The following is a 12,926-nucleotide window of genomic DNA, read 5'->3' as shown; positions in this document are numbered from 1 at the left end:
TTTCCTTGCCTTTACATATGGATCTCGCAAATATTTCCATTTCTGCCTGCAAAAACTTTCATCTTTTGCCCAGGGTTTCTCACCATGAATCTGTGGACATTTGGTTATCACTGTGTGCTTTTAATGTTGGATTGTGTAGGTTCAGATAATGACACTTCACGCAATTGTTCCTCTAATGAGCACATGTTTTCTTGTCTAGTACATGCACAGTCAATGTGCACAGGCATGCACATAGTCACATGGTTACAAACGTCTTGAGGCACGTAGTCGCCAACGTGAAGATATGAAATTTACGTCACATGCGCCTTAGCAGACCCCTGTGGCAATGGGTAAGCTGTAAAATGACTCTGGAGGCTTCAATGAACTTGAATAACTTTTAATAACAAACTGTAACACATTACAACACATGCACTTGACTGTGAACCATGTGGCGTAACAACATGTGCGTCTGTTTTTTATACTTGCCCCACTTCTAGTCCATCCTTTTTAATCACTTCCCCCAAGTTCCTGTAAAACACTTGGTGAATACACTGTGTTCCTTTTAATTACTATATATGACATAAGCGTCAAGCATAAATGTGGCTTTACCGTTAATATCACTCTCTCCGACACATGTCAGGAACTGAGTTTTACAATAGACACTCGATTTCACGGGCTAATGCAATGGAAGAGGTGGCTGTTATTGCTGAAAGTCTGTTAACACTAGAATCCCTGAAGCCAATGAAAAAAGTCATAATACCGGGCCACCTTAATTCCTTCACACCTCTTCATCAGTGCCTTTTGTTTTGTAAACGTGTCAATCAGCAGTGGCAGCAAGCAGCCTGCTATCCCATCTCCCACCGACGCAGCTGAAGTCAGACGCAAAATTGAAAATTCTCAGAGCTCAATTCTCAGAGGTCAGTTTGGGTTTCGGTTTTTACACATTGAGAGCAACATGAAAATTAAATATTTTCTTTGGTTATATTCTTGAATAAAGGTACAGTTGTTTTCCATCCATCCATCCATTTTCCAACCCGCTGAATCCAAACACAGGGTCACGGGGGTCTGCTGGAGCCAATCCCAGCTAACACAGGGCACAAGGCAGGAACCAATCCCGGGCAGGGTGCCAACCCACCGCAGGACACACACAAACACCAAGCACACACTAGGGCCAATTTAGAATCGCCACTCCACCTAACCTGCATGTCTTTGGACTGTGGGAGGAAACCGGAGCGCCCAGAGGAAACCCACGCAGACACAGGGAGAACATGCAAACTCCACGCAGGGAGGACCCGGGAAGCGAACCCGAGTCTCCTAACTGCGAGGCAGCAGCGCTACCACTGCGCCACCGTGCCACTGCAGTTGTTTTGTTATATCTTTTGTGAAAGTGTTTATCTGATATTTGGACTTCAGTCTTCACACATTATACACTTCATATCAGCATTTGTCATTATTACTATAACTTGAAAAAAGCTTCTGCTTTAGTTATGCGTTCAACATTTCTTGCCTCACATTTCCTATCATCTTACACTTACACAGATCGTTGTAGACAGAACACCCATGAAGTGTATGTATTCCATATAACAATATATTATTTACCCTATACAATTCCAGACACCTCACACCCAGATAAACAGACTTGAGCTGGGAGAATTTTGTGTCTGATTTGACTTCAGTTGCCTTGATGAGGGATGGGGTAGCAGTCTGCTTGCTGCTTGTGCTGCCTGACACATTTGCAAAGCAAAGACGCTGATGAAAAGGTGCGAAGGAATTTAAGGTGGCCCAGCATTACAACTTTTATTGAAGGTTTCAGGGATGCTAGTGTTAATAATAATAATAATAATTCATTACATTTATATAGCGCTTTTCTCAGTACTCAAACCGCTATCCACACAGGGAGGAACCAGGAAGCGAACCCACAATCTTCCGCAGTCTCCTTACTGCAAAGCAGCAGCACTACCACTGCGCCACCTGTGAGGACTTAAACTAAATGTGTTTTAAAAATATTTATTAATAACAAAATTACAATGTACAGGATATATTTAAATGTTATAATGTTTAAGTACAAATAGTATTATTATATGCGGTGGGTTGGCGCCCTGCCTGGGGTTTGTTTCCTGCCTTGCGCCCTGTGTTGGCTGGGATTGGCTCCAGCAGATCCCCGTGACCCTGTAGTTAGGATATAGCGGGTTGGATAATGGATGGATGGATAGTATTATTATAATGTACAATAAGTAGTATATTACTGTCATCAGGCATGTCATTCCATAGGACAGTAGCGGGGGTATAATGAAGATATCGGTGCCCTGTCGTAAGACAACAGTTACACATAATACACTTACCACCTTAAAACGCAGATTCAATGACATCGCAGGCAGATGGGCAAACATTTTACTGATGGACAGGATTTTGAACAGAACACGCATTACATCAAGAAAAGGAAACGTTATGCAAAGGAGTATTGGCAAAAAAAGATCCATAACCATCACACTCTAGTGTGCCTGCACTAAGCATTAGAGCAACAGCTTACCTCATTACAATATCGGCCTTTCCTGTAAAATTTCTTCTTAGGCCTGTGGTTTTGAATATATATTTCTTAAAGTCACTAAAAACAGTTGGAATGTTGACCAATCTTTTTCACCTGCTCTATTTCTGGTGAGAAATGTTTCCTTCAGGACAGAAGTTTTTTGTCTGTTAAATTCAAAGTCCATTAAATAGAGTGTCTACTGTATTTAAATTTTTTGCAATTTGTCCTTGGTCTTAAATGAGCATGATAGGATCAAGAAGAGATGGAAGAGGTACTTTGAAAAACTTGGGAGTGGATTCCCACATAAAGGGCTAAGGCCAAAAATAAGGATGAAGGAAGTAAAGGAGCCACTAAAAAGAATGAAAAGTGAAAAAGAAAAAAGGCCAGCAGAGGTGTGGAAGAGTTTATCAGAAGGCAGAGTAGATGTGCTGTGGATGCAGATGATCTATGAACAGGAGAGAATACCAGAGGAGTGGAGGAACAGTAAGATTGAACCCATTTATAAAGAGACAGGAGATAGCCAGGATTGTGGAGACTATAGAGGGGTAAAGCTGACGTCCAACAGATAAAAGATGGAGATAAAGAAGAAGAACACAGAATATCTGAGTTTTAATGATGATCGGGATTCAGAAGTTAGCTTGCAAGGAGCGCTGTTAAAGAGTGGATACATGTAAATATCTAGGATCAGTGGTAGACCAAGATTTAGAAATAGATGCAGAGATAATCCATGGAGTGCAGTGTGGCTGAACAATTGGAAGACATTGTCAGGAGTATTGTATGATCGAAGAATTAAAGAAGATTAAATGTAAGATTTTTAAGGTCAGTAATGATATATAGATTGAGACATGGGCAGTAAAGGTACTGCCGGAGAATAAGTTGAATGTGGCAGAATTGAAAATGTTGAGATGGATGTGTGGAGTTACAAAAGAGGAGAGAATAAGAAACAAGACAATCAGAGGTACAACAAAAGTGGGAGAATCATCTAAGGAAGTACAGGAGACATGTGATGAGGACAGACAATGGAAATGTGGACAAAAAAGTGATGGGATATGCAAGTCAAGAGGAACAGAAAGCGAGGGAGACCAAAGCAGAGGTGGATGGGTAAAGTAAAAGAAGATCTGAAGGAAAGGGCTTGACTGGGGAGGCGATGCACTGTTTGGGTAAAGGCTCTCCAAACCACCTGACAACTGAATGGTATTGTCTAAATGTTCCTGTACATTGACTGTACAGTTGTGACACATTCTTACCTGGTCCTCTGTTATATGCATTGCTGGCAACTTTCCCAATGCTTCAGCACACTTAATTTTCCGCTCCTCTACTGCCAAACGTTCTCCAGCAGAAAGTCCTTTTGAGAAGCGAACATGCTTACTAAAAAAGGGAAAAGAAAAATCAGTTGTGTGAAGACTTCAAGTGCATTATTGAACTCACTTGAGATTTTTATGGGAAGTTTGGTAAAATACTGGGTTTATGAAAAAAAATAATGGGAAAGCAAAGTAAAAACTGACAGCCATTATCACACAGATGTAAATAATAAAGTAATAAAAATAAAATAAATAAAAATAAAAAGCACCACTTCAATCGTTATTGTGGTCAATTGGCAGTGTCTGAGTAGATCAAAACTAACTGCACATCCTAGCACAACATGTTCACTTATCTCCAACCAAGAAATAAAAATGAATGCTATATTTCTTACTTTGCATTCCTGCATGTCCTACTATGAAATCATTTGGCAAATATTTTAGTATCTGATATCAAGAATACTTCAGTTTCAAAAATACAATTAAACGTAGGATCTTTCCCTGTTTAACACACTGCATAGTGTCCACATCAGAGGATCACTTTCCAAGTTCCAAGAGGGGGCGCTGGTGCTAATTGTCTTGACTTTTTCTTCCTCCGTTATACCAAGAAACCTCCCAGTGAGGGCAAATGACTCTGCCCATTCCAGTCCCTGGGCATAAAGCCACCTGGAAGGAGGCAGCACTTCTTCACAAAACGACCAGAAATAAGGAGCTCCATGAATTTACCAAGGCAGACTAGAGAGCCTGATTATCCGGAGCCACTTTACTATGCATGGCGATTATTTTGCTTCCTTTTTATGCCATTGTGCATTTGTTTTCTTTTGAACTTAAAGTAAACGGGGACTGCCAGGTTGGCACCCCAAAAAGTCTTCCTTTGCAAACCTGTTATTCTGTCAGATGACTACCATCCATCCATCCATCCATCCATTTTCCAACCCACTGAATCCGAACATAGGGTCACGGGGGTCTGCTGGAGCCAATCCCAGCCAACACAGGGCACAAGGCAGGAAACAAACCCCGGGCAGGGCGCCAGCCCACTGCAGATAATAACTTTAGTTATCAAAACAAACTCAAATTATCTATTATATTAGAACAATAGAAAAATCTAGATGAGAGCAGGCCATTCAGCCCAACAAAGCTCGCCAGTCGTGTCCACTTAATTCGTCTAAAAAACATCAAGTCAAGTTTTGAAGGTCCCTAAAGTTCTCCTGTCTACCACATTACTTTGTCGCTGTCTGTGGTTCTCTGTGTGAAGAAAAAAATCCTAATGTTTGTGTGAAATTTACCCTTCACCTGTTTCCAATTGAGTCCTTATGTCTTTGTTGAACTCATTTTAAAGTCACACTCTCAATCCGCAGGACTAATTCCCTTCATAATTTTAAACACCCCCTCCTTTAACCGTCACCTTATCGTGGTGGAGGGGTTTGCGTGTCCCAATGATCCTAGGAGCTCTGTTGTCCGGGGCTTTATGCCCCTGGTAAGGCCACCCAAGGCAAACTGGTCCTAGGTGAGGGATGAGACAAAGAGCGGTTAAACAAACCTCCTATGAAGAAAAACCATTTTGGACGGCGTTTTCCCTCGCCCGGACGCGGGTCACCGGGGCCCCACTCTGGAGCCAGGCCTGGAGGTGGGGCTCGATGGCGAGCGCCTGGTGGCTGGACTTGCACGCATGGGGTTCGGCCGGGCACAGCCCGAAGAGGCAACGTGGGTCCCCCTTCCCATGGGCTCACCACCTATGGGAGGGGCCAAGGAGGTCGGGTGCAGTGTGAGTTGGGTGGTGGCCGAAGGCGGGGACCTTGGTGGTCCGATCCTCGGCTACAAAAACTGGCTCTTGGGACGTGGAATGTCACCTCTCTGAAGGGGAAGGAGCCTGAGCTAGTGCGCAAAGTTGAGAGGTTCCGGCTAGATATAGTCGGGCTCATCTCGACGCACAGCTTGGACTCTGGAACCAATCTCCTTGAGAGGGGCTGGACTCTCTACCACTCTGGAGTTGCCCCCGGTGAGAGGCGCCGAGCAGGTGTGGGTATACTTATTGCCCCCCAACTTGGAGCCTGTACATTGGGGTTTACCCCGGTGGACGAGAGGGTAGCCTCCCTTCGCCTTCGGGTGGGGGACGGGTCCTAACTGTTGTTTGTGCGTATGCACCGAACAGCAGTTCGGAGTACCCACCCCTTTTGGAGTCCCTGGAGGGGGTGCTAGAGGGCATACCTTCTGGGGACTCCCTCGTTCTGCTGGGAGACTTCAATGCTCACGTGGGCAATGACAGTGAGACCTGGAAGGGCGTGATTGGGAGGAATGGCCCCCCTGATCTGAACCCGAGCGGTGTTTTGTTATTGGACTTCTGTGCTCGTCACGGATTGTCCATAACGAACACCATGTTCAAGCATAGGGGTGTTCATATGTGCACTTGGCACCAGGACACCCTAGGCCTCAGTTCGATGATCGACTTTGTGGTCGTGTCGTCGGACTTGCGGCCACATGTCTTGGACACTCGGGTGAAGAGAGGGGCGGAGCTGTCAACTGATCACCACCTGGTGGTGAGTTGGCTTCGATGGTGGGGGAGGATGCCGGTCAGGCGTGGTAGGCCCAAACGTGTTGTGAGGGTCTGCTGGGAACGTCTGGCAGAGCCCCCTGTCAGAAGTAGCTTCAACTCCCACCTCCGGCAGAACTTCGACCACATCCCGAGGGAGGTGGGGGACATTGAGTCCAAATGGGCCATGTTCCGTGCCTCTATTGTTGAGGCAGCTGACCGGAGCTGTGGCCGTAAGGTGGTCGGTGCCTGTCGTGGCGGCAATCCCCAAACCCGCTGGTGGACACCGGCGGTGAAGGATGCCGTCAAGCTGAAGAAGGAGTCCTACAGGACCCTTTTGTCCTGTGGGACCCCGGAGGCAGCTGATAGGTACCGGCAGGCCAAGCGGAATGCGGCTTTGGTGGTTGCTGAGGCAAAAACTCGGGCGTGGGAGGAGTTTGGGGAGGCCATGGAGAATGACTTTCGGACGGCTTCGAGGAGATTCTGGTCCACCATCCGGCGTCTCAGGAAGGGGAAGCAGTGCAGTGTCAACACTGTATATGGTGGGGATGGTGCGCTGCTGACCTCGACTCGGGACGTTGTGGGTCGGTGGGGGGAATACTTCGAAGACCTCCTCAATCCCATTAACATGCCTTCCAATGAGGAAGCAGAGCCTGGGGACTCAGAGGTGGGCTCCCCCATCTCTGGGACTGAGGTCACCGAGGTGGTCAAAAAACTCCTTGGTGGCAGGGCCCCGGGGGTGGATGAGATACGCCCGGAGTTCCTCAAGGCTCTGGATGTTGTAGGACTGTCTTAGCTGACACGCCTCTACAACATCGCATGGACATCAGGGACAGTGCCTCTGGATTGGCAGACCGGGGTGGTGGTCCCCCTCTTTAAGAAGGGGGATCGGAGGGTGTGTTCCAACTACAGAGGGATCACACTCCTCAACCTCCCTGGAAAAGTCTATTCAGGGGTCCTGGAGAGGAGGGTCCGTCGGATAGTCGAGCCTCGGATTCAGGAGGAACAGTGTGGTTTTCGTCCTGGTCGCGGAACAGTGGACCAGCTCTATACCCTTAGCAGGGTCCTGGAGGGTGCATGGGAGTTTGCCCAACCAGTCTACATGTGTTTTGTGGACTTAGAAAAGGCATTCGACCGTGTCCCTCGGGGAATCCTGTGGGGGGTACTCCGAGAGTATGGGGTACCGGCCCCCCTGATAAGGGCTGTTCAGTCCCTGTACGATCAGTGCCAGAGCTTGGTCCGCATTGCCGGCAGTAAGTCGAACCCGTTTCCAGTGAGAGTTGGACTCCGCCAGGGCTGCCCTTTGTCACCGATTCTGTTCATAACTTTTATGGACAGAATTTCTAGGCGCAGCCAGGGTGTTGAGGGGGTCCGGTTTGGTGGGCTCAGGATTGGGTCACTGCTTTTTGCAGATGATGTTGTCCTGTTTGCTTCATCAGGCCGTGATCTTCAGCTCTCTCTGGATCGGTTCGCAGCCGAGTGTGAAGCGGCTGGGATGAGAATCAGCACCTCCAAATCCGAGACCATGGTCCTCAACCGGAAAAGGGTGGAGTGCCCTCTCAGGGTTGGTAGCGAGATCCTGCCCCAAGTGGAGGAGTTCAAGTATCTCGGGGGTCTTGTTCACGAGTGAGGGAAGAATGGAGCGTGAGATCGACAGGCGGATCGGTGTGGCATCCGCAGTAATGCGGGCGTTGCATCGGTCTGTCGTGGTGAAAAAGGAGCTGAGCCGCAAGGCGAAGCTCTCAATTTACCAGTCGATCTATGTTCCTACCCTCACCTATGGTCATGAGCTATGGGTAGTGACCGAAAGAACGAGATCACGAATACAAGCGGCTGAAATGAGTTTCCTCCGCAGGGTGTCTGGGCTTTCCCTTAAAGATAGGGTGAGAAGCTCAGTCATCCGGGAGGGGCTCAGAGTAGAGCCGCTGCTCCTCCGCATCGAGAGGAGTCAGATGAGGTGGCTCGGGCATCTGATCAGGATGCCTCCTGGACGCCTCCCTGGTGAGGTGTTCCAGGCACGTCCAACCGGGAGGAGGCCCTGGGGAAGACCCAGGACACGCTGGAGGGACTATGTCTCTCGACTGGCCTGGGAACGCCTTGGGATTCTCCCGGAAGAGCTAGAAGAAGTGGCCGGGGAGAGGGAAGTCTGGGCATCTCTGCTCAAGCTGCTGCCCCCGCGACCCGACCTCGGATAAGCGGGAGACAATGGATGGATGGATGGATGGATTTTAAACACTTCAATTGTGTCTTTTTCTTAAACTGAAAAAGCTCAGTTCTTTTAATCTTTCTTCATAATTAATTTCCTGTAGTACCAGAATCAGCCTACTCACTCTTCTCTGGACATTTTCTAGTGCTACTATGTCCCTTTTGTAGCCTGGAGAACCAAACTGAACATAGGACTCCAGATGAGGCCTCACCAGTGTGTTATAAAGCTTGAGCAGAACCTTCTGGGACTTGTACTCCACACATCAAGGCGCTATATAACCTGACATTCTGTGAGCCTTCTTAATGGCTTCTGAACACTGTCTGGCACTTGGTAATTCTTCTCATAAGTTAGACTTTTAATTTTCAGTCCTCCCATTGTGTATTCAAATGTAATGCAATCTGATTGGTCAGTATGGTGTTTGGTCTGATTGGTCAGTTTCATCTTGGTTACACGGTCAGACACAATTGAGACTGGAAGCTGCAAGGATAGAGTTTTTTTTTCTTCTTCTTTTTTTTTTTTTTTACAAAAAAAGGAGTTACAGCAGAGCATTTCAACAAAAAAAAAAGCGAATAATGAACCAAGAGACATCTGGATGCTAATTCCTAATGCAGTGTAACCCAAGCTGCTTTCAAAGATGGAAAATAGTGAAAATGTCGAGTAAAATGACACTTTTTATTGGCTAACTTAAAAAGATTACAATATGCAAGCTTTCGAAGCAACTCAGGTAATGTAATCTTGCCAGAAGAAGGGGCCTGAGTTGCCTCAAAAGCTTGCATATTATAATATTTTTAAGCTAGACAATAAAAGGTGTCATTCTACTTGACTTCTCATTACATTCATAATGACTAACACGGTACAACACCCTAGTACTAAAGATGGGAAGTATACAGTAGACACGAGGTGAGCAATGCACCTCAAAATGACAGTCTGAAGAGCAGACTTTAGTGGAACGCAATCGAGAAATGACACGCTGGTTGAGACACATGAAGATACTGAACAAACACATAGGACAAACACTGACAGTAGATATAAGGCAAGAGATATCAAATATCCATCCATCCATCCATCCATTTTCCAACCCGCTGAATCCGAACACAGGGTCACTGGGGTCTGCTGGAGCCAACACAGGGCACAAGGCAGGAACCAATCCTGGGCAGGGTGCCAACCCACCGCACGATATCAAATATCAAATTTTTTAATTTATTCTTTTACCTATCTTTGACATGAACTGTAAATAGTGTTTAATAAAACAATTAACCTAGACTTTATCGCTTCTAGATTCACATTCAAAGGAATGACCTCTCCTCCTCGAACCGACACCTTACCGTGGTGGAGGGGTTTGCGTGTCCTAATGATCCTAGGAGCTCTGTTGTCCGGGGCTTTATGCCCCTGGTAGGGTCACCCAAGGCAAACTGGTCCTAGGTGAGGGATGAGACAAACTGCGGTTCAACAGACCTCCTATGACGAATAAAAAATTTGGACGGCGTTTTCCCTCGCCGGGACGCGGGTAACCGGGATCCCCCTCTGGAGCCAGGCCTGGAGGTGGGGCTCGATGGCGAGCGCCTGGTGGCCGGGCTTGCACCCATGGGGCTTCGCCGGGCACAGCCCGAAGAGACAATGTGGGTCCCCCTTCCCATGGGCTCACCACCTATGGGAGGGGCCAAGGAGGTCGGGTGCAGTGTGAGTTGGGTGGTGGCCGAAGGTGGGGACCTTGGCGGTCCGATCCTCGGCTACAGAAGCTGGCTCTTGGGACGTGGAATGTCACCTCTCTGAACGGGAAGGAGCCTGAGCTTGTGCGTGAGGTTGAGAGGTTCCGGCTGGATATAGTCGGGCTCACCTCGACGCACAGCTTGGACTCTGGAACCAATCTCCTTGAGAGGGGCTGGACTCTGTACCACTCTGGAGTTGCCCCCGGTGAGAGGCGTCGAGCGGGTGTGGGCATACTTGTTGCCCCCCGACTTGAAGCCTGTACATTGGGGTTTACCCCGGTAGATGAGAGGGTAGCCTCCCTACACCTTCGGGTGGGGGGACGGGTCCTAACTATTGTTTGTGCGTATGCACCGAACAGCAGTTTGGAGTACCCACCCTTTTTGGAGTCCCTGGAGGGGGTGCTAGAGGGCATACCTTCTGGGGACTCCCTCGTACTGCTGGGAGACTTCATTGCTCATGTGGGCAATGACAGTGAGACCTGGAAGGGCGTGATTGGGAGGAATGGCCCCCCCCGATCTGAACCCGAGTGGTGTTTTGTTATTGGACTTCTGTGCTCGTCACGGATTGTCCATAACAAACACCATGTTCAAGCATAGGGGTGTTCATATGTGCACTTGGCACCAGGACATCCTAGGCCTCAGTTCGATGATCGACTTTGTGGTCGTGTCGTGAGACTTGCGCTGTCAACGGATGACCACCTGGTGGTGAGTTGGCTTCGATGGTGGGGGAGGATGCCGGTCAGGCCTGGTAGGCCCAAACGTGTTGTGAGGGTCTGCTGGGAACGTCTGGCAGATCCCCCTGTCAGAAGTAGCTTCAACTCCCACCTCCGGCAGAACTTTGACCACGTCCTGAGGGAGGTGGGGGACATTGAGTCCGAATGGGCCATGTTCCGTGCCTCTATTGTTGAGGCGGCTGACCAGAGCTGTGGCCTAAGGTGGTCGGTGCCTGTCGTGGCGGCAATCCCCAAACCCGTTGGTGGACACCGGCGGTGAGGGATGCTGTCAAGCTGAAGAAGGAGTCCTACCGGTTCCCTTTTCTCCTGTGGGACTCTGGAGGCAGCTAATAGGTACTGGCAGGCCAAGCGGAATGCAGCTTCGGTGGTTGCTGAGGCAAAAACTCGGGCGTGGGAGGAGTTTGGGGAGGCCATGGGGAACGACTTTTAGACGGCTTCGAGGAGATTCTGGTCCACCCCCATTGTGGGTCGGTGGGGGGAGTATTTCGAAGACCTCCTCAATCCCAATAACATGCCTTCCAATGAGGAAGCAGAGCCTGGGGACTCGGAGGTGGGCTCCCCCATCTCTGGGACTGAGGTCACCGAGGTGGTCAAAAAACTCCTTGGTGGCAGGGCCCCGGGGGTGGATGAGATATGCCCGGAGTTCCTCAAGGCTCTGGATGTTGTAGGGCTGTCATGGTTGACACGTCTCTACAACATCGCATGGACATCAGGGACAGTGCCTCTGGATTGGCAGACCGGGGTGGTGGTCCCCCTCTTTAAGAAGGGGGACCGGAGGGTGTGTTCCAACTACAGAGGGATCACACTCCTCAGCCTCCCTGGAAAAGTTTATTTGGGGGTTCTAGAGAGGAGGGTCCGTCGGATAGTCAAACCTCGGATTCAGGAGGAACAGTGTGGTTTTCGTCCTGGTCGCGGAACAGTGGACCAGCTCTACACCCTTAGCAGGGTCCTGGAGTGTGCATGGGAGTTCGCCCAACCAGTCTACATGTGTTTTGTGGACTTGGAAAAGGCATTCGACCGTGTCCCTCGGGGAATCCTGTGGGGGGTGCTCCGGGAGTATGGGGTACCAGACCCCCTGATAAGGGCTGTTCGGTCCCTGTACAACCGGTGTCAAAGCTTCGTCCGCATTGCCGGCAGTAAGTCGAACCCGTTTCCAGTGAGAGTTGGACTCTGCCAGGGCTGCCCTTTGTCACCGATTCTGTTCATAACTTTTATGGACAGAATTTCTAGGCGCAGCCAGGGTGTTGAGGGGGTCCGGTTTGGTGGACTCAGGATTGGGTCACTGCTTTTTGCAGATGATGTTGTCCTGTTTGCTTCATCAGGCTGTGATCTTCAGCTCTCTCTGGATCGGTTCGCAGCTGAGTGTGAAGCGGCTGGGATGAGAATCAGCACCTACAAATCCGAGACCATGGTCCTTAGCCGGAAAAGGGTGGAGTGCCCTCTCAGGGTTGGGAGCGAGATCCTGCCTCAAGTGGAGGAGTTCAAGTATCTCGGGGTCTTGTTCACGAGTGAGGGAAGAATGGAGCGTGAGATCGACAGGCGGATCGGTGCGGCGTCCGCAGTGATGCGGGCTCTGCATCGGTCTGTCGTGGTGAAAAAGGAGCTGAGCTGTAAGGCAAAGCTCTCAATTTACCAGTCGATCTATGTTCCTACCCTCACCTATGGTCATGAGCTATGGGTAGTGACCGAAAGAACGAGATCACGAATACAAGCGGCTGAAATGAGTTTCCTCCGCAGGGTGTCTGGGCTGTCCCTTAAAGATAGGGTGAGAAGCTCAGTCTTCCGGGAAGGACTCAGAGTAGAGCCACTGCTCCTCCGTATCGAGAGGAGTCAGATGAGGTGGCTCGGGCATCTGATCAGGATGCCTCCTGGACGCCTCCCTGGTGAGGTGTTCCGGGCATGTCCAACCGGGAGGAGGCCCTGGGGAAGACCCAGGACACGCT

The 12,926-nt window shown here is 49.1% G+C and overlaps 1 protein-coding gene across 6 annotated transcripts in view; it reads right to left on the bottom strand.

The window, feature by feature from the left end:
- LOC114647647 (cytosolic phospholipase A2 gamma-like) overlaps positions 1 to 12,926 on the bottom strand; it is a 131,815-nt gene that overhangs the window by 85,337 nt on the left and 33,552 nt on the right. For all 6 annotated transcript variants that reach the window (XR_007934568.1, XM_051925414.1, XM_051925413.1 and 3 more), the window contains exon 3: positions 3,754 to 3,874. Coding sequence is in view for 5 of the 6 variants with exons in the window: in XM_051925414.1 (XP_051781374.1) it covers positions 3,754 to 3,874 (121 nt within the window). In the remaining variant the exon portion in view is untranslated. The remainder of the gene's footprint in view (positions 1 to 3,753; positions 3,875 to 12,926) is intronic.

Source organism: Erpetoichthys calabaricus, chromosome 3, assembly GCF_900747795.2.
Source record: "Erpetoichthys calabaricus chromosome 3, fErpCal1.3, whole genome shotgun sequence".
In the NCBI taxonomy this organism is placed as follows: domain Eukaryota; kingdom Metazoa; phylum Chordata; class Cladistia; order Polypteriformes; family Polypteridae; genus Erpetoichthys; species Erpetoichthys calabaricus.
This window is presented reverse-complemented; position numbering and strand designations above follow the sequence as displayed.